The sequence below is a fragment of the Harpia harpyja genome, chromosome 9, assembly GCF_026419915.1.
Source record: "Harpia harpyja isolate bHarHar1 chromosome 9, bHarHar1 primary haplotype, whole genome shotgun sequence".
NCBI classification, from domain to species: domain Eukaryota; kingdom Metazoa; phylum Chordata; class Aves; order Accipitriformes; family Accipitridae; genus Harpia; species Harpia harpyja.
Genome location: NC_068948.1, coordinates 35,169,479 through 35,190,516, shown reverse-complemented (window position 1 = coordinate 35,190,516; position 21,038 = coordinate 35,169,479). Strand labels below are relative to the sequence as shown.

Genomic DNA, 21,038 nt, shown 5'->3' with positions numbered 1-21,038 from the left:
CCGTGCCAGTGATATTTTGAACTATCCCCAACTGGATGGAGCACAGCCACGTTCACAGCTCCATGGCAGTATCCAAAGAAATGGGTCACGCTAAAGGTAAGCAAAGATAAATGCAAGTTGGATGTTTGGAGGAGATTTGGAATGGGAGGAGCTGTACTCAGGCAGTCTGGACAGCATTCCCAGCTCTGCCACAGCCTCAAGTGCAAGTCACTTCACAGCCTAATCCAAGTACCCACTTACCTCTCCTCCTCCCTGGATTTCCAGGAGCTGTCAGCATCCAGCACTTCTGAAACTCAGACCCTTGAAACCAGGTGAGGCACAGAAAGGTCATTTGTCTGCACAGTACAGTTTGCACCACCCATCAAGGCTTTATGGCTGTAACATCATTTTCAGTACATAGATCAATATATAAATTTATCTTTTTTGTTTGTAACTACAGCCTGGGAAAAGCTTTGCAACATCTGACATTTCCAAGAGATAAAATTATATCCGTTAACAAAACTTTCTGCAGTGTTTCCAGCAGGATAATGGATTAAAAAAAGCAGCCTCTAGGCGTTGTATATGTTCTTAATGTATCTGTGCTTCTAAACTATCTTTAATTAATGAAATATCCCAAAATTACTTATTAATAAGGATCTGTGGGCTTTGTAAACTCCAGACATTTTGCATGAATTAAAGAACAATATAATGAAGTTTTAATGAATACAAAGTCACAGTTAATGTAAAATTTATATATAGCATGCCAGAGGGGAAAGGAATTTAAAAGTACTTTTAATCATAGGTTATTGGCAGCTGGATAGCTCATTTTTATACTTTTCTAATGGGTGCTTGGTATTTATATTATCACATTTATCATGCCAGCATGGTATATTGTCTGACTTGGTACAGTTCAAAAAGTCAAATGGAGACCAACTAATTTAAAGCCTCATTTGCTAATGAGGCATTTCTGCATCCTGTAGCGAATGTGGAGCTGGTATCCACAATGACTGTGTTCTTTTGACTCAGTCATAGACCACCTGAGAGGGGCTACTCCTCAGCTGCATTTATAGGCAGTTTCACTCTTACTGAATTATTAGCAGCAATATTTGGCACATTCTGCAACAGCCTTCAGCTTACTGCAACTAGTGAGCTGAGATCTATCACAGGGTGGAAGAAATATACAATAAACTTACTAGCTGCAGCTAAACATGAGCATCTAGATTTTGCCCTAAGTAATGGAGTACGCACCTTTCAGTGTGCAGATGTATCCCTTTTAGCAACGTTAACGTATCACAACCTACAGCTTCGTACTGTACTGACACAAGGCACTTTTTCAGCATACTTTCTTCCACTCCTGTTCACCTGTGACCTCCTCAATGAGACAACCATGCATACCTAACTAGCAGCAATGTTTTACTTGTCCTGGGCTCTGCATAAGAAAACAGGATAAAACTTTCAGCCAACAATAATTTGGGGGGGGGTGGGGGTGGTGTTTGGATTAAAACCATTAGAATCAGTAACAAATTAAGCTAAAAATGATTCCATGACACCCAATCGAAAGGAAAATAAAAATAAGACAATAACTGAAAGTTGAAACAGATGTAATATATAATATATATAAAGAATCATTTTCTTTTAATTAACTTTATCAATGCTGAATGCATTCAACACAATTATAAGTACATCCATTATTTTAATGCATTAAATATTTAATCCACAAAATTCAAATAGTGCAGGAGATATTGAATGCCAGAGGTTCGGTACAACTACTGCAACTGTATTTTATGAAAAACAAAACAATGTTCTAGTGCTTCCATTTTACTGTTTTAGTATGCTCATTACAGTATTTTTCCCTTTATAAACTGGAAGGATACAGAGCTAGAAAACATTTTAGTCTTTCACTTTCAAGATGACATTTAGTAAAAAAAGTTACAAAAACCAACAGCTTTTGATAAATGAACACACTGGAATTCTTCAGTTAACATAACACTGTATTCTTGCCTTATAGCCAATAAAGAACTTCAAAACAAGGAAGCAAAATGCTGTCTTCAACTGCAATGATGTTAATCCAGAGTAATGACAGTAAATTCCATGGAAATAACCTGGAGTTACCCCAGGAATAACAAGGAGGTGATTGCTCCCTCATCTTCTGAACCCCCAGAAGTCCATCAACTAAAAGCTTAAAACAATAGGAAGGTTACATCACAAAATGAAGCAGCAATTACCTTCAAGGGTACCGTGAGATATTTCAAGACTGAAATTATTCTGAGTCAAGTCAAATGGGTTTAGTGCATTATGATTTGGCTTTATAAAAACATTTAAATGCACCCTACATACGGAACACTTTCATGTTTCGCAGTCAAGTAGTTAAAATCACTGTATATTCCTTACAGGTGACAAACACATGGACTGAAAAAATATTGCTAAAAATCTAGTTAAAAAAAGAAAGCGAACATTCTATGAAAGAAATATTCTATTTGCAACTGTAACTTGCATTATTGGTGCACCCATTTGATGGGCTGTTGATGTAAATCTAACAAGAAAAGATGCACTCAATATATATATATAAAAACCAAAACAGGCAGGTTCCTCCTTCCAGGTTGGAAAAAACTCCAAGATATATGGCATATTTAACCAATAAAAGGGAGCTAAGCTTTACCCAAGCCTTTCATAATGCACTTAATGAAATATTTTTTCTTTTAAAAGAACCACTGGTATTAAATAGAGCTTTTTCTTTACATACAGTATTGGTATATACAAAACAAACACAGAACAAAGACATATGCAAAAAAAAAAAAACAAAACCAAACAAGCGACTTCAGAAGTTCTGAAGCTCGGGAATATTTTGGTACAGGTCCAAAGTCTCTGGGTTTGAGAAAGCTCCCCGCTGCTCAACTTCTTTCCCTGCAATTATTTGCTTCACAGCTACTTCCACTTTTTTCCCATTTACTGTATACTGAAAAACAAAACCAGCAATGATAAAATTACACTTTTCATGTAGTATCTTTATGGAAATATTCATTAAACCCCCTACCAATCCCAGAACTCAATCAAAATTTAGCACCATGTCTTCCCTTCTCTGTTACACTCAAGGCACCAGAACCGTTCTTCTGAAAATCACTTGAAAAGTAAGTGGAATTCAAAGAAGGGTTTATATGTGATTTTAGTTTATTACTCCTATGTGGTAGTACTGTGAGAACCCGATCAAGCCCCAACTTAAACCAATGAAATGAGATCAGAATCATAGTATAAACACTAAAAATCTTTAATGTTTACTGTTCTGACACATCCAATTTTCAAACAACACTTACTTTTCTAAGGGTGGGCTCAAAAAACAAAGCCCACCTCCATTGGGCTTTGGGACAAGAAAACCATGACTTACATATCTTAAATGGACAGTCTTTTTCTAACAGGGTAAAGTGAAACACTGAGCTTAAATGGTCCTCTACATTTAAATGTTTCAAAACAAACCATAACAAACAGAGGCTTATGAATCACACAAATTCTATTACATTGTGTTACTCTAAAAGTAAGGACATTCAGAAATAAAACCCTAATTCTTCTCTTCTTGGGATGAGACCACTGTAATTTCTGACTAGTAAAGTAGTAAGAACTACTCCAATGTTAAGAGGAACTGTCAGGGCCCATTTTAGATGATCTCTGCTTTTATAGGCTCCAAGGCTTCAACACCACCTTCCTTGGGCTGGTACCACTGAGAAGTTCTGGAGGATGGCAACTTTGAAAAGCTGACCTCAAAATACCTTCTTAGTCTCATCCATCTGCTCCAGGAACAGAAACCGCACCACTTGCTTTACTACTGAATCTGCTGATTGAAGAACCCAGGTTGTTCCCAGCCTCCAAAGCCACTGAAACTCCTGAACTCTGGGGCACCACAATTTTTCATTAGAGATCTCTCAGAGCCAGGCTAAATAATCCTCTCAACTCAATACATTCTTGCAATATTGATCTTGATACTAAATCAAATTTTTCCTTATTAAAACTACTGAAGTCATGTGCAATCCTACCTTCCTGAACCACCTTAATCAACCACTCTTCCTCCTCAATGATTAGCAACCTAATTTTCACAAGTGCTCAGAACCAGAACACCTCAGTGGCCTGCAAGGGAACCGCCCCCTTTAAAAAAGATCAGACAGACTGTTCAGCAAAGCAAATTTGTTTAAACATCTTGTGGATGATGACCAAAATGCTTATCTGGTCAGGACAGGACTACAAAGATTCGCATTAAGAGTTTGCAGTGTTTTTTAACACCTGGATATCTCATTAAAAACCATGCTTTGTATTACTAAAGTCCCAATCACTTCAACGCAGCTGCACTATTTCTACCAGCATACAGTGTCAGTATACAGTCGGGATTAGACTGTATTTTCAGATGAGGATTCAAATACATCTCTAAAAGTAACAAAAAGAGGTTTCCCTTCCAAGCAAAACTTTCAGAGAAAGATGGGAGACAGCTTTGATCACTTTACCACTGGCATATTTACCTGAAAGGTAATTAAAATTCACTCAATTGTAAATTCAGTCAAAGCACGAACTAATTAATGATCTAAGCAGGCTTTCCTGAGGGGCAGCCCATCACAAACACTTCACTGCCATCAAATTCGTGCTGCACATTGAGGTGATTTACATGGTTTACAAGTTCAACACTTCATGCAGAAGTTAAGTTGCAGCCCAGAAAATCTAGACTTCACTATTTAACAGATGCAGGGGATTTCACTCATGCAAAGACAACATTTTGCGCTAAGTATTATTTGCCAACAGTGGCCTGAAACAGAAGTAACTCAACAGATCAGAACCAGATCGCTGTGTGCACTATGGAAGCTGGCAGTCGTGAACTCTAGACCACTTTCACATAGAAACATACATTGGCAGTAAATGGGTATCAGAATAGCAAATGATTGGTCTGAAGTCTCAAATCTTTTCTCTAGGCACACTCAAGTCCACATGCAAATGGGGTTGAGAACTACACTCTGCACTCCCATTCTGCTGCTCATAGAGCTGTTGAGGACTCTAGCAGAGAGGACTATAAAAAACAGGCATTGCAACTAAAGAGTTCATGCAGCAAGGAAGAGCACTGTAGAGTAACACAACTCCAGCAGACTGAGCGTGCAGAACCTTTAGCTATACAAATTTATCTCCGCTCCTCTCTCATAAGCACAAAGATTTTATTTTAGTTACCATTACAGTTAAGACAGTGATAGAGCTACGTTTAAGTGGCTAAACAGATGTAAAAGTGAAATGGTTTACAAAATGATTTTGTAAATTTGCTCAGTGCTCTCAGCTTTCATAAGAATGTCACTCGAAACCAGAAAACAAAAACAAAATAAGCTTATGGGTAGCCAGAAAAGCTAAAGTTAAATTACCTTTTTAATATTTTCCTTTAAAAGGCATAAGTATATATTACCGAGAAAATGCAACACATTTATAAACTGAGAATGGGCATTTTTAGGTATTGTTAAAAAACAAAAACATGCTTAGCTGAAAAGGAGATGAAATGGTGTTGCTAGGCAACATAGACAAACTATTTATAAAGCTCGAATACACTTTTGAGATGCTAAAACTTCCACGCATGTGGGTTTGAAGAGCAATGACAACTGCTCCCTAATTACTACTCAAGGTGACAAAGAAAAAAAGAAGGCAGCAGTTTTCATGACATACCGGAATGCCTTTGGTTTCTAGAATGAGGCTTGGAACATGCCTGGCAGAAAGTGCTATACGTATTGCATCTCGAATTCTTTTCACCAGATCCTCACTGAACGCATGGTTTAATGCCATCTTCAGGAAGAGTATCACCCTCTCCTCCCCATCTTTGTTGTACTGAGGGACACAGAGGCTATCAGAAACCTCCTCAAAGGCTTCAACTGAAAATAAAGGAAGAGTCCTTATTAGCACTTGCATTTGTATATTATTCTGGATGCACATTTTTTGTGGTTGCACCAAAAGAAAGATCACCTCCCCTAGAGCTGCAAAGGCAAAACAGATGTCCTGGCTAGGTTATTCTACAACGAGCTTCCCCCTGGGTGGTCTGAAATTTTAGCTCCTGCTCGGGTGAAAAATCCAGGTTTAAGGACCATATATATTTAGCTCCAGGACAAAAAAAATTTTGCTATCACTTTTGGGACAGGTAACAAGCTTTTACACTAAGCCATTTTCTTTGGCTTTCCTCACAATCCCCATTGCTGCATAGACAGAAGACTAACATGCCTGATCACACAAGAACAAGGAGAGGCAACGGGTCCTTAAGTCTCGGATTAGCACCTTTGCAGGCACACAGTTTCACCACCTTTCACAAAATAGACCTTCTTTGAAATATAAAGCACAAGCTCAAGAACTTCTAATTATTAGGAAAGATAAAACAAAAAGAGCTTGTCTTGGAGGAAAAAAAGAAAAGCCGCAGAATTAGGTCTTCTCTTGTAAATCTGCATGATATAATTAGTCTGTAAGGCCTTATTATGTGAAAGCAACATCTTATGGAGAACACATCTCGACTAGTCATCTCCAGCCCTACAGATACTTCAGGAAAGCAACCAATTTCAAGTCTACAAAACAGAATTTTACTGTTAATGCTAATATGTTCTGTACTGTCTTTCATTTGAAAAATGGCAAGTCTTTTATTACTTAATCCTTCCAAACACCTTTATAATGCTTACATTTCAGATTTAAGGCAATAATGTCATAGCTGAAAGAGGTGGAAAGTTAATTTCATACCTATGTTATAGATTTCAGAACTTCCAAATCTTACTCCATTTGGATTTAATGTACCATCACTGAAAACCACACAAACACAAAACAAAGAAGCATTAAAACGTGATTAGAGTTTGATGGAAAGAGAAAAATTGAGGCAATTAACGAAGTCTCTCTACATTTCCTGCAGTGAATACGCAGCCACATTAGAAACAGAATTTTAAAAGAATTTGACTCAAAAAGGCATTTTGTTCATTAGAATGAAGTTGTACAGAGAACCTCAACAGTATTCATTCACCTTTCCTAGTCCCTCCCCTTTCCAGTAGCCTACAAATACACACACATACCACTGAGGACAAAACAGACCAAGAATCTTTGTAGTAGTCCATCGTGTTGCAATTGCCTATCATTACTTTCCAGTCTCTTATAGCTGGAACTTGTGTTTCATGTATAGCAGCCTCACACCATACGTCTGTTGAGTAGGTCTATTTGTGACAATGCCAGACACAGCTTCAAGGCATTCACTCAACTGTTTCAAACAGCAACTTTTAAATGCAAGCAGAAAATTTAGCCACAATTGTGATCTTGAATGCCTATGATTGCTAACACAAGCACAACTTAAAACCTGACCTTCTATAATTAAGTTTTACTGTAAAGCAAGTCAATGGCAAAGCCAAGACCAGAAGACAAGTTTCCTGATTCACCACCTTGAATGTGCTACACTCTCAAACTCTTATAGATGATCATTATAAACCACGGAACACAAAACCAAGTCCAATACTGTCTTGCATTCACACATACAAAAGTGGAGTAGAACTTTGAAATGGGCTCCCCTTCCTCTAATCCAGCTGCTCTGCTTAATTTAAGGGTTGAAATCCACAATACTGGATTTCACAAAACAAGTATAAAGCTAACAGGCATGATGGAGAATCACGTACATTATGCTCTAAGGTGAAGTTTTCAAATTTTAACACTTGTTTACTCAGAACGCTTTCACCAAAATACTATACCTGCGACCCAGCATGACAATTCCTCCTGTCTTGGGATTAATTTTACAGTAATCACCATGGGCCCAAACACCTATTAGAGAACGACAGAGGTTAAGCAGCTGATTTCTTATTCATCTAGTCACAGCAAACACTTGTGTAACTCCACTCACATTAACTTAGTAAAATACTTACAAAAATATAACATATCAGATATACTTTGAGAACTACTCACAGCAAATGTAGCAGTATTTAACTATGCAAACAATCCACATTGCATTTACTACAAAGAGCTAGCACACACAAGAATAGCTCACACATTACGATCAAACCCTAGGTTATCTTCCAATTGCTTGTTTGCATGACTATACAGCATCCTTTAGAAAACAGATGAATAGCTGCTCTGAACACCAATTTTGAGGAAACTGGAAGAATCTTCCACAAAGGTAACAATATTCCCACCAGTCTTTCTTGATCCACTTCTTTTATGTCATATAATTCTGTGCAAGAAGCTTTCTGAGCTTGCACAATAGGTCTCAATAATTCCCAAGGGAGCTTATGCGCTTAATGTTCTTGATTTGTGTTAATGTAAAATCAGATTTGACTTTTCAGAGCTGGAATAACTTTTGTATTATTTTAAAGACTGATACCGCTACAGCAGCCTGCCACAAACAGAAATACAAGCCAATTCCACTCAAATTTTTCTAAAGAAAGAAACAAACCTCAATTATTTGCACACGCACATAAGATCATTTTCTAACTTAACTGTTACAACCTTAAGCCCATTTACAAGGAAAGACAGAAAAGGGGTTTCAGACAGAACCTCTGGACCACAGTGATTTCAGTCTAACAACTGTCACACAGATATTTTTTTTCCCCCATTTATTGTTGTCAGGCTTACGTGCAGACTGCAACTTCCACATTCACTCGATTTTCCTATATGATTATTTCCTACTGCACATCCTGACTTCTCTTGTGAATCCACTCTGTATTGCTGCTATATATAAAAAAGCTTCTGTCTCCAAAAAGAAGCAGCTTGAGGTCCTGCTCCTATAAAAGACCCTGCCCAGTAGGCAGCAGGGGGTTCAGCATTGCTGTGCCACATAGGCAAAAGCTCTGGATGAGTAGAGTCCTCCACAACTATTGGGAAGAAAGCCTCTGGCCCACAGTTCCTGTTCCTTTATTCTTACCACCACTGGAAGACTGTATGAATGCAGAATATGCAGGTCTGAGGCAGCATATACTTAAACCTCATGCTAATGAGGTAGCAGGTCAGCACTTATCCCTTAGGATTCACTCCTCCAGCTAGGTAGGAGCAGTCTGGCAAAGGTGCAGTAGCACTCATTTATGGAGGATTGCTCCCTGACCTATTCAGCACTTCCATTTCACACTCATGCCAAGCAGTTTATGTCTGCCCTACAGATTATCAGGCTGTTACAGTCATATCTGCCTAATGAGAGCAGGAGCAAAATGGGATTGGAGCTTTCCAGAAATTCTTTTTAAATTGATTTGGATCCATATTCCAAACAAAGCACTAGAAAACAGAGTGAAATATGTAACATGGAGTTCTCACCCTGGAAGTCTAGATTCAAAGCTGCACCTGCCTATCACTGGGCAAGAATAAACCTGTACCTTCCCAAGAGCAGCAATACAATCTATGTCCTTGGTCAGTTTAAGCAATATCCAAAGCCCTTCATTACATACCTGGGAATTTTGAAAAATATGCCTTCCTGTATTTGCTTCCATTCTCATCATTCCAGAAGTGCGTAGGCTGACAGGGAATAGGCTTGGTACAAACCAGCTCTCCACTTTCACCCCAAACTGGTTTTCCTGTTTACAAAGAAAGAGGTATTTTCTGCATTTCCCTTCTGTAAACAAGAGAGTACCAAAGCAAAGAGCATCTACAGTTATTACTTACATGCCAGATGCTGATGTAGATATGAGAGGAGTTGTGACTGGTGGTCTTAACAGCTTATGTTCAATTCCTAAATTCATCCCTATCTCAATCCCAGTAACTTCAGGAGAGTTACACCACAGGGTGGAAGCCAACCTGGCATCCACAGCAACATAGCTAATTAGCATGCACACCAGAGCTGGAATTTAGCCTTGATGTGCTTTCACAGAGTAACAGAAAAGGAGGGCCTTTTCACACATTGATTATCTTCAGAGTCCTGTATGATCCAGATCAGATGGATCCAGACACTGGTTTTGTGGAACATGTTTCCAAAGTGAAATCACGCATTTAACAGTTGACTGTTTACCCATCCAATGAATGATACTTAAAAGTCATGTAACTACCATATTTCATAATCATGCATAATATTTTGGATAATAGCTACCTTCATCATTCCATGCTTCTACAGCCATTCCAAGATTTCTGGCCTGAATTTCTCCTTTGTAAACTGGAATTGTAACATTCTGACCCATGAAACACGAAATGATATCTGTCCCACCTACAATAAAAGAAGTCCATTTAGAATACACAGTACTTTCAGGAAAAAGCAAAACTGAAAACTACGTAAGAACTCGAGAACAGCAAACTGCCACCTCTGCCAAATGCTTCTGATCCACATTAAGCAGCATAGAATAGACAGTATTATCTAGGAAGTTATGTAACTTTTAATAAAAGAAGGTTTCTTTTCTTACTTTACATGTCTTTTTATACATGTATGCCCTTCATGCAGAAATATTGCTTAAGGCATAACTTTGCTTCTTCCAACAGTCTCTTTAATCTCATTTAAGGAAGTTTCTGTTTATGATAGTGAGAAAACAAATAGGCCCTAGTTTACAGATTTAGATATTTAAGATCACTTAGAAATGTTTTCCTGTTTGTTTTCATTAGTTTAAAGTAACCAGTCAAGCTATTCCACTCAATATTTACCTAGCTTTTATATCTTGTTCTCCTTAGCAAGGGGCAGGGGGGGAGAGGAGAGCCATGCCTATAGGATGGACAGTTACTTTAAAAACAGATACTGTCAACATGCTTACTTAACTGGAATATTTGTTATCTTTCTAGGACTTCAACAAAGTAGAATTATAAGACAAATTAATCATGTTAGCTTTACTTAAAAATAGTCTTCTGCGTTTGAGACTATTAATGTCTATAGTAGCAAATTCAAGATTCAGCATTACTCTTACTAAGACCAGAGTCAGACGTGATTTCAGCAGCAGAATAGTCAGACTTTAAAAAAAAAACCCATCAAACTAAACTGAGTTAAAAAGCCCTTTGAAAAAGTCGGTCCTCGTTACAAAGCAGAATGAAGAGTTCTGTGGTGGACCTTATGTGAATAGAAGTTGTCTCATCTAGCACTCCTCACAACAAACTGCACAGTATGTGGGCTTGATATTTCTCTAATTATATAATTTACAAAAAAATCTGTCTGCAGTGCCAATTACTTGGCACAAAAGAACTGAAATGGGAACATGGAAAAACCTCTCCAAGAGGTATTTTCTGCTAAAGTCAGCTATTTGCAGAACAGTATGTTCTGTAGGTTAATAGACTCTTTCCTTGATCTCACCCTGCTACCCCTAAGGACAGCCAGTCAAAATAAATGATCCTACTTAAAAAAAAAAGCTAAAACCCAAAACATTCACCATGTCAGAGACATTCCACCTAAAAGCCTTTGAGTGTACGGGCTTCATTATGGCACACTGAATTACACAGAAAATCTCTGCGCTAAGACGACAATTAATTCCAGTTTAACTATAACCAAGCCTGGATGATCCAAGGCTTAAGTTTCCCAAATATACAGCAGCAAACAAGCAAGAAGGAAATACACAGGCAATGAACAGAATTAGTAAGATGCACACAGCATAAAAGCATCACCTGAAATGGATCCCAGGAGGACACTGCTTTTTATGTGTTTGTAGACATACTCATAGCTTTGAGATTTGAGTGGTGATCCTGTAGACAGTATAGTGTGAAGTGTTTGGAGATTGTGTGTTTCACCTTAAAAAGGAGGAAATCAAGAAAATAGGTTAAGGTAGAATTTTTACAAGAGTTTGTAACTACTTGTCACTACAATCCAGAATAATTACATAAAGGACTTTGTGACAAGATACAGGGCCAGAACCTGCAGAGGACAGGTAGGAGGGAGGACAGAAGGTATTCAATAGCTTTTTGAAGCTTACATGGTTTTAAATTTTTCTCTTCTAGCACAGCCAGCCACTTTGCACCCGTTCCAAGGATAGTGATCCTAGAGAGAAAAAAGTTTAAGTGTTTTGCATATTTAAATATGCTAAGACTCTAACGACCTGCAATTCCCACTGCAGTAAGTAAAGGCTGTTAAGACACTCTATATTGATTAGTCAAGCAATGCAGTCTCTTAAAGCTTTCTAAGTGCAACGAACATCCTTTTGAGCAAACAAAAATAGTCAGATCACATGTCATTTCTGCAGCTTTGAAACTTTTAATTCTATCTTTAAATATTAAGCAAAGCTTTCCCACCTTGTGGAAAACGTTCACTTTCATTTACAGGAATTCGTAACTGCAGAACACTCCAAAGACATCACAAAATGTTATAACATTTACTTCATTAATGGGCCATAATTGCCACTAAGCTGTTTAACACAAAATTGCTGCCTTGTTACACTCTCACATATACAAATTTTGCCATTTCAAGGCACAGTTTAACAAAGAATACTTTACTCTGAAGACAGCAGCCAGTTAATTTCTCTTAGATACCTGTTCAGTTTCCACTGATGAAAGTGAGTTGTAGGTGCCTAACTGAACAGGAAATTTGGCCTAGCTAACCAAACAATTGAATTCTGCCCTTGCAAAAAGTGTATTTAGAGTTCTCCGATACAACATAATTAAAACTTGAGATGAAGGCTGTACCCTTTCCCTACTCTATCGATGGAAATGCTAGTTTAATGTTTCTGCTGACTTCCAGGAAATCCTCTTCCCTGCCTTCTTCTATTTTATATTACAGCAATAAACTCACTCAAGAAAATGCACAGAGACAGATAAGGGTAAGGGATACAGTCGGAGTGCACAGAACATGGGCAATACATACATCAGTAGAACTTAAAATAAGAACCTCCTATCTTTGCTTTTACTCCAAAGGCAAGATGGAAGGTAGAACAGCTCTTGAGATTATAATATAGTTTCAGACACAAAGACAGGGCTATTTCAACACTATCAAAAGGGATGTCTTCCTTTGCCACTTAGGTGGATGACAGTTACTGAGAGGCTGCCACCTCCTGGGGAGGGACAGGGACAGGCTATTTGCAGAAACACATTGGTGCATAGAGCATTTTATCAGGTACACAGGAACAGGACCATGAGAGCCCACAGAAGTATACTGCTCCTCCAGTTACGTACCACAATCACATGAACTATTTTTACTCCTGTGTAATATTCTACTTGCCTTCCATGCTTCAAATTATTGCTTATTTTACAGTTAGAATACGTAATGCTTCTCTGTTTATTTTTAAGCTCTTTGACACATCCTCTACAGCACATGTAGAGCCTAGTCTCCTATTACTTCCTTCCAAAGGCTATATAATTGGTGGATGGTGACTAAATACAGTTCACTTGAATAGATCTTTAATTAATGTCCACTTGAGTAATTCTTGTCATGCAGTATGAGATATCTTGATGATACTGTAAGAATATGCTATCTGAAGGCAAGTATGGTACATCTTCAGAGAAGTAAGGTAGTCTTAACATGTTGAAGCCTTTTTTTTTTTACATACTTAACATATGACTGAGTTGGGAACAGACTGCATTTTGAAGTACCACACAGATGGCCACCGCTTTTAGCACCAGATTACAAAAGTGAGACATGCAGACACATTTCAGTTATCTTCACTTACTTTTGGCATGTAGAAACAATGCTTAAAAATAAGCTGTGTTATTTCTTGATTCTAAATTTTTGCCTGTTGTTCTACTGGGGTTTTGGGCGGGAGGGAGCATCTTAAGTTTGGGGGTTTTTGTTTTTTTTTTACTGGAAGATTCTGACTAGGCACTAACCTTCAATTAGAATAGCCAGAGACAAAATGTCAGTCTTTAAATATTACATGTCACAAAAGACAGAGTGAAGTTTAAATTATTAATTATCAAGAGTCAGAAAGTGAATCTTTTGGCATCTACTTTCCACCACAAATGAATTAACTTTAATTACCAATTAAAAATTGAACTCATTATTTTACCAGTAATATCATTCAGATCTACTCCTTGGCAAAATAGGAAAGTTACAAAAAAAACCCCCAAAGTTTAACCAGTGTACAAAGCTAAATACGACCACAGGATTTTACAGCAGTTTATCCAATAACTGCCATTTCTCTAGGCTTCGAGAGAGGGCACTGTGAGCATTTTTAGGGACAAAGAACTGCATAAAACAATTAACAAACAGCTTGACAGGGAGAATTAGGCATTATAGATTAAAAAGCAAAGTATAAAAATATAAGCAACCCTGCCGAGCCTTTCCAGTCAATTTACGTGTTTAAGTCAAAGTGCTACACTGACTGAGTCTTATGTTGAGCTGCTTGAAATAAAGTATTCTTATTTTCTGAGTATGCTGAGAAATTACTCTTCAGATTGCTCCCAATTACTGCCTTTTGAAAAGGCTGCTCTTGAAAACTGACTATTGAACCAAAATTCTTTGTTTGCCTGGAATCCAAATACTTGACTCAAATTTGAAACAATCAGCTTTTTGTCTCTTCTGCTCTCTCTCAAAGACTGTTTTAGTACAAAATTTTAAAAAGTAGTTCCACTCAAGGCTAAGCCAGAAGATAAATTATCATGCTACATACTAGTTTCTGACCAATGGAATAACCCCTTTAATGAGGTTGCTTGTATGCGGTTATTGTAACAGGAACAAAGACCATTATCCTTCCATATAATCTTGCTTACATACCCCAGTCTGTCAGTCAAGTCCCATAGCACATTTGGTGATGGAATTAGAGGAGATCCATCATACAGGACCACTGAAGCTCCTGTAGCAAGTGCAGTCACTAGCCAATTCCACATCATCCAGCCAGTCTGGAAAAAAGAAAATACCTACATTAGTTTCTATCTTTGTCAGCTAACTGCCCGCTTTTCTGGCGGCTCTTTCACAGCATCAGGAGTGTTGCTTGCTGTCATATGCTGGTAGAGGAGCTACAGGCAACTAGGAAATGATGGACAGGTGTAGCTCTTGGCAGAATCATCTGGACCAAAGCATGCTCCCTGCCCTTATGCAAGAGGTGCCATCTTCCCCTCCACTTGCCTCACCCAAAGTTTTCCTGCTTTAAGAAACTGTTAAACCAACACCTAAGTTTATGCCCACCTCTGCTGATTACGTCCTATCGTATTATTTAGGAATCAGAAAATAAGGCTGGAGCACTGTTTGTCCTCTCACCTGTCCCAAGACTGGATCAGCTACACGTTCCTGATGCATGTTCATCTAACTTAACCTTACAAGTACCTAATGAGATGGGGATTCCATAACTCCCTATACACGTACCTTTAAAGCATAAGTCAAGAGACAGGACAAATTTGGGACAAGGTAATTATAACGATTCCTCCACGGAGATATTGCAAATGGACTAGTAGTGTTAAAGTTCAGAAGGGAAGTCATGAGGAAAGACATTAGCTTTCCGAAACCATTACAGTAATAGAAGACTTAGGAATAATTTTCTTTACCACAGCATTAGGAAAAAAAACCACCACATAACTGAACTCCTACATAGATCAGTTTTATCCCCTTTCCTTTACAAAACTTAAGAGTTGTGGAGCTTCTTTCCTCCCCACCAAAACAGAAAGACATAACAAATTCTCATCTTCAGTATGGTCTAGACTTGCATGATGCAGGAAAGTAGATTGCAGGTGATATTGATGAGGCAGTTAGATCAATAAACCTAAAAGACTGTAAAAATCAATCCATTTTCCTCACTAACTAGATCAGAAATGTTTAACATGGGTTTGACCTTTCATCAGAAAGGTCCCTGTTGCATTTTATTATTCCACCTGATTTTTTTTTAAACTCAGTTAAGTAGAACAATCCCTTGCAGAACAAGAATACATTAAAACGTACTTGTAGATTTATATGAAAAGCTCTCCCATCTTTATAAGAAAAATATATTAAAGTGTTTCTAAAAATGCCTTAATAAGCCACACTTGCCGTTGTATAGTACATAATAATGTCATTGCTGGTCATGTTGCCATGAAGAATGTGTTCCTTCAGATGCTGGATTAGTGTACCCTGGAAAAAAAAAAACATAGTGAAAGAAAAAATTCACATAAATGAAAAGCAAAACTGACAGCACATTAAGACTTCAAAAAACCCAATGTTGTCAATACTTCACAGGACATACTCCAGGATTAAAGGCAAGTATTTCCTTTAACCACAACTGAAGTAAATCCCAGGCCTATCTACAGCAGCAGTAGCAATTGCATTCTCCATTTTCTCACATAACTTTTCAGGCTCTCTCATTAGACCTCAGCAATTCCCACTGCACATCATTTTTAATCCATGGAATAAATAACTTCCTTCACTTCCAACTCTAGCCAGCCATCAGAGTTGCATAGTACACCATGCAGGCTATAATTTTAACAGCATGCTTTTACCAGCCAGTTTTTCCAAGAAGATAAGCCCTTTGACAGAGTTTCATTTTCAGTATATCTAGGCAACTGGGAGGAATGAAGGACCTAGAGCTGCTATAAACTGCAGCAGCTGCTATACATTAACACTACTTATCCAAACTATCTTATCTATTAAGATCTAGGAGACAAAAGACCTAACTATACACATCTCTTGTAAACATTGAAGTGCCTAGCAATGTGAAAAATCTCACTGCTCAAAGCATCAATATTAATAATGTAGTTAAATATATTACTTCCTTTTCTCTTTTGTTGGAAATGCTGCTAAAGTACCTTTCTGATCATCATTAAAACATAACTTGTTAGGATAAATAAATTTACAAACTACTTCATTAAGTCACTTCACTGCAGTGACAAATTAATGTGGTTGATTTTAAAATAAAGAGGGGTTTTGCATTTATGCAAGGAGTTACAGTGGAACTCTTAAGAGCCTCATAAGCATAAAACACGATTTATGCTGAAAGAAAATAGATTACAGATAAACATTTGAAATGAAAAAGGAGAGTCATAAAACTGGCACACACTTTGGGAGAAAAAGGCAAAAAACATTAAATAAAAATAAAGGAGTAAATCTTATTTTCTCTTTGCAGTGCAAAGGAACGAGGTCTGAATTCACCTGCTACTGTTTGAATACACTAAGCTGTCACAATGCTGCCACCTAGCTATAGCTACCATTACCTACATTTAAAAATTAAAAAAAAAAATCAGGATTTAGAAACACTGTATCTAACTTAATTGTTAAGGTTACCAAAAGAATTGCAGGTGTTAGCAATTATTCCATTTGTAAAAGGAAACACATTGCCCCTGCAGGAGAATCGGAAATAGCCACACAAAATAGTGAAATTAAAAGTCAAATTCAATTAATACTGGCTTTCTTTTTCCTTCATTTAGTTGTTGCTATTTCACAGTTTTAGAACCAAAAGAAAATTTTCTAACAATTACTTTAGGTAGAGGCTATGAACTATTCCCTTGCAAAATCTGGTTAAGTCTCAGTCCAGAAACAAAAGTATTGTGGGTAGAAGGCATAGCTGTTCTAAAGAGCTTATGGCCCAAGATGCTCTCTCAAGTTTATTTATAGGACTTGTTTATTTATAGGACTTGTATGACCCTCAAAATAAATCCTAAGCATTTAGCATTTCATGACACAGATCTGGCAGCTGATAAAAACTTACTGGTCTGCTTGTCTTCATTGGGCTTAACATACGGCTGATAAAGTGCTGAGCATCTGGAGTGTCAAAAAATCAGCAGGCATGGCTGCTCCTGAGCCACACTATCAGCACATAAGGGACCAGTGCTAAGTGGTTACATAGCTGGGAGAGAGCAGCTACTCGTGGCTGCTGGTCCTGGTCTCAAACCAGCAGCATTCTCTATACAGTGTTCAGAAAGAGTCCGAGCTTGAAAAAAATCCTCAGAGTGATTTGCCTACACTTAGACCTGAAGTCCATAGCAGCACAACTATTTAAGCCCAGGTCTTGTGAGTCCTCAAGATGGATCGAAATGAACTGATTACGACTGTATCAAAAAATTCTCTCCTTCTATAGTTGGGAATATGGAATAACTGAAAAGGGGCCTGTATGAATGAGGTAGGAAGCAGAATCAATGTTTTTAGGACTTAAAAATAACAATTACTCACTAATGTTTTTCAAGTATTAGAAAGAACCCTCCAAATGTCTTTCTGTAGCACACTCAACTGTTCAATATGATACAGCTTTGCTTCCAACACCAGAAAAATCTTACTCCCTCTGAGGCACTACTTTTTAAATCATCTCCCATGACCTGGCTTCATTTTCATTATTTACATACATTATTTCACTGTGTGTCAAGAAAACAGAGTATGTGCAGAGAAAACAGACCAGAAACATACTGCAGAATTAAATAAACCAAGTTGCAAATTTGAAGTAAGCTGCCTATTAGCATCTGTAAGATCAGTACAGTAACAAAACAGCATTGAAGCACACTGCAAATAAGCAATAATTGAAATGTCTTCACTGAAATGTCATCTCTTCTTGCGTTTTTAACTATCAAAACCAAACTTCAGTTAATCTGAGGCTGGAAAATGAGACAGACTGTGGGCTAATTCTGCTTTTGTTGAAATCGGTGAGAATCCTCCTATTAATTACAGTGAAAACAAGATTAAGCCAAGAACAGAGGAACCCAATCAAGCATGCAGAAGACATCTAAGAATTTCTTTGCATGGATTTTATTTGTAGGCCCTATTCAAACTGACACTTACAAAGCATGCAAACCAAGGAAGCCTCCAATGCAACAATTTGCTTTTAGGCCAATCAGAGGTGTTAGCACCAGAACTTAAGGAAGAAAAAAAAAAATCACCCTGCAATACAGGAACTACAGAGCTGCTCAGTGGGAATACAGAATCCTCATAAATAACATATCCTATTCAACAAACCATCACATTTACTCATCCTTGCTGGGGAGGAAAGGTCTGTACCTAAACTCTAAGGTACCTCTGTAGGAACTGAAAAGGTGATTCAGGTGGAGAGCAGGGGCATGATTAGGGGCAAGCTAAGCAGCCATACGGATAACATGGGAAGAGAAAGAACTTTGCAACAGAGAAAAGTCCTGTTGTCTGATCTACATCTGTGTTTTTCATCTCCCTACTGTTTATCATGCATCACTGAACAACACACCTATCCTGTTTTTGCTAATCCATCTCTGCAAGTACTTAATCAGTCTAAAGCCAGCACAGCTTCAAAACAGCTGTCAAACTTCAAAATACACCTCCTCCTTTCTTCTTCACAACATAAGATTTGTGTCCCAAAGGGACCATTTTATATGTCGCATGCTGCCTTTATATATTATCAATAGGAGATTATACAAGCAGAGTGTTTACAGGCAGCATGGGATTTGTCTATGGGCAAATCCTCCATTTCTTGCCATCAAAGAGCGGCAAGAACATACACACTATGGGCATAACATCAAAGTGCTCCTGCCCTCAGGCTATCTAGACAACTCTACAGCCAGTCTTGCAAGATGCTCATCCTGACTTTAAGAGCAAATAGCAGAAACAATGGACTCCAGCTAATAGTTGTACAGTTTAATGTATACAAGTTGGTACAAATGTGCTAGACAACACATTCTGCCTGCCTTAAGGGGAAAAAGCCCTGTCTTTTATGAAGGACTATACTAATGGCAGAGTTAAAGTTTCAACACTATGCCTGACTGCTGGAGTCACTTCCTGAACTTCAGTAAGTTGCCTAGAACAACTTTTAGAACATGAATAGTAAACGGAAAGCATGTGAGCACGGGAGATTTTGGCAGTAACACCATATATACCATTAATCACAACAAGACACTGCATAAAGCAAAGCTTCCATACAAAGCAAAACCTACACCCAAAGAGACAGCTAACCTTCTGGCTTCCTTCCTTAAAAAAGACTGATGAGGATGACATGCTCTGAACTGATAAATGTTGGGAGTAAAGTTTAAGGTCAAAAAAATTCTAGGTAATAAAAATTGCAAGCTCCCTATGGGCCTCAACTTAAGTGTCCAAAAATCAGTTCCAAGCACCCAATTCAAGTTCTTTAGCCCTTCTTCTACAAATATCAGTCCGGCCAGTTCTACTAGTGCTTTTGAGACTGACACTTGCTCCCAGGAGATAGCTGAAATCTGGAAGGTCTCCACACCAATCTCTAAACCAAATTATTTTATATCCTTACTAATCCATATTTGCTCTCAAAGCATCACAAATAGAAAGTTTCATTGCAAGTTACTGAAAAACTGTCAGCAATCAATTCTTCCTTAAAGTACATTATGGTATGATACTGATAAAGGGAAAATATAACCCAGGTAGTTAAATATAGATAGTACAGGTCCAGGAGGGAAGACATACCCCTGCTGAATGAACCATGCATTTTGGTGCCCCTGTTGTGCCTGACGAATACATGATAAAAAGAGGATGACTGAAAGGCAGCTGTTCAAACTCCAGCTGGGGGGCCTGGTCTCCCTTCCCAGTAGCAAGGAAGTCTTCTAAAAAGACACTGCATAAGAGGGGAAAAAAGGAACATTTAAAAAAAATTTTGAAAGCGTTACTCCAGCCCACATATAGGATTATCTCTGTATCTTAATAGCTCTCTTACAATAAGCTATATACTCAAACTATGTATATTATTTTTATTCCTAGTCTTTCTACTCTTTGAATTGCTAATTATTTTCTTTCCTTTTTCTGTTTTAAAATAGAACATTAGTATAATATTGAGATGTAACACAACAAAATCAAGCCTATAAATTGCACCAACAACCAGCTGCCAGTCTTAACAGCTCAAAGCAGACTGGACCAGTTGGACCCTCAACACAAAGTCTGGAACTCAACCATTTCCAAAAGGTATCTAACATACGTAATCCAGACCAGTAAATAAGCAAAACAAATTATGTCTAAAAATATCACTTAAATTATTAATTATTTATTTCTGGAAGCCACTTCTTCCTACTACATCCTGTTGAATTTTTCCTTCATTTGAGAACCATTAATACCAACAGTGGTTTTGTACAAGCAAAACATCTGCAGCTACATACTACTTCTGTTTTCAGTATGAAGCTGGACCCACATTAAGAAATCTGGCTAAATCCTAGCTTTTGCAAGTTCAAGAGGTCAGGCAGTTTCAATAGCTATCAACATACATCTCAATCCCTAGTTAGAACAGTCACAGCTCAGAAGCTCCCATTACCTGTTTGGAATTTTAGAAATATCTACGGTTTCTCTTGAGGAGACATATGGAATCACCACCACTTTTTTTATATCTGGAAGCCCTGGAAGAAGGAAGAAAAAT

General features: G+C 37.8%; 1 protein-coding gene across 1 annotated transcript in view; it reads right to left on the bottom strand.

Annotated features, from left to right (window-relative positions):
- Positions 1–1,563: 1,563 nt before the first annotated feature.
- AACS (acetoacetyl-CoA synthetase) overlaps positions 1,564–21,038 on the bottom strand; it is a 44,122-nt gene continuing 24,647 nt past the window's right edge. The window contains exons 7-18 of the mRNA XM_052796778.1: positions 20,937–21,018; positions 20,102–20,249; positions 15,773–15,853; positions 14,528–14,652; positions 11,799–11,863; positions 11,494–11,616; positions 10,007–10,120; positions 9,372–9,497; positions 7,692–7,761; positions 6,706–6,764; positions 5,656–5,858; positions 1,564–2,935 (exon numbers count right to left, since the gene is read on the bottom strand). Of these exons, the coding sequence (XP_052652738.1) occupies positions 2,798–2,935; positions 5,656–5,858; positions 6,706–6,764; positions 7,692–7,761; positions 9,372–9,497; positions 10,007–10,120; positions 11,494–11,616; positions 11,799–11,863; positions 14,528–14,652; positions 15,773–15,853; positions 20,102–20,249; positions 20,937–21,018 (1,334 nt within the window). The 3' untranslated portion in view covers positions 1,564–2,797. The remainder of the gene's footprint in view (positions 2,936–5,655; positions 5,859–6,705; positions 6,765–7,691; positions 7,762–9,371; positions 9,498–10,006; positions 10,121–11,493; positions 11,617–11,798; positions 11,864–14,527; positions 14,653–15,772; positions 15,854–20,101; positions 20,250–20,936; positions 21,019–21,038) is intronic.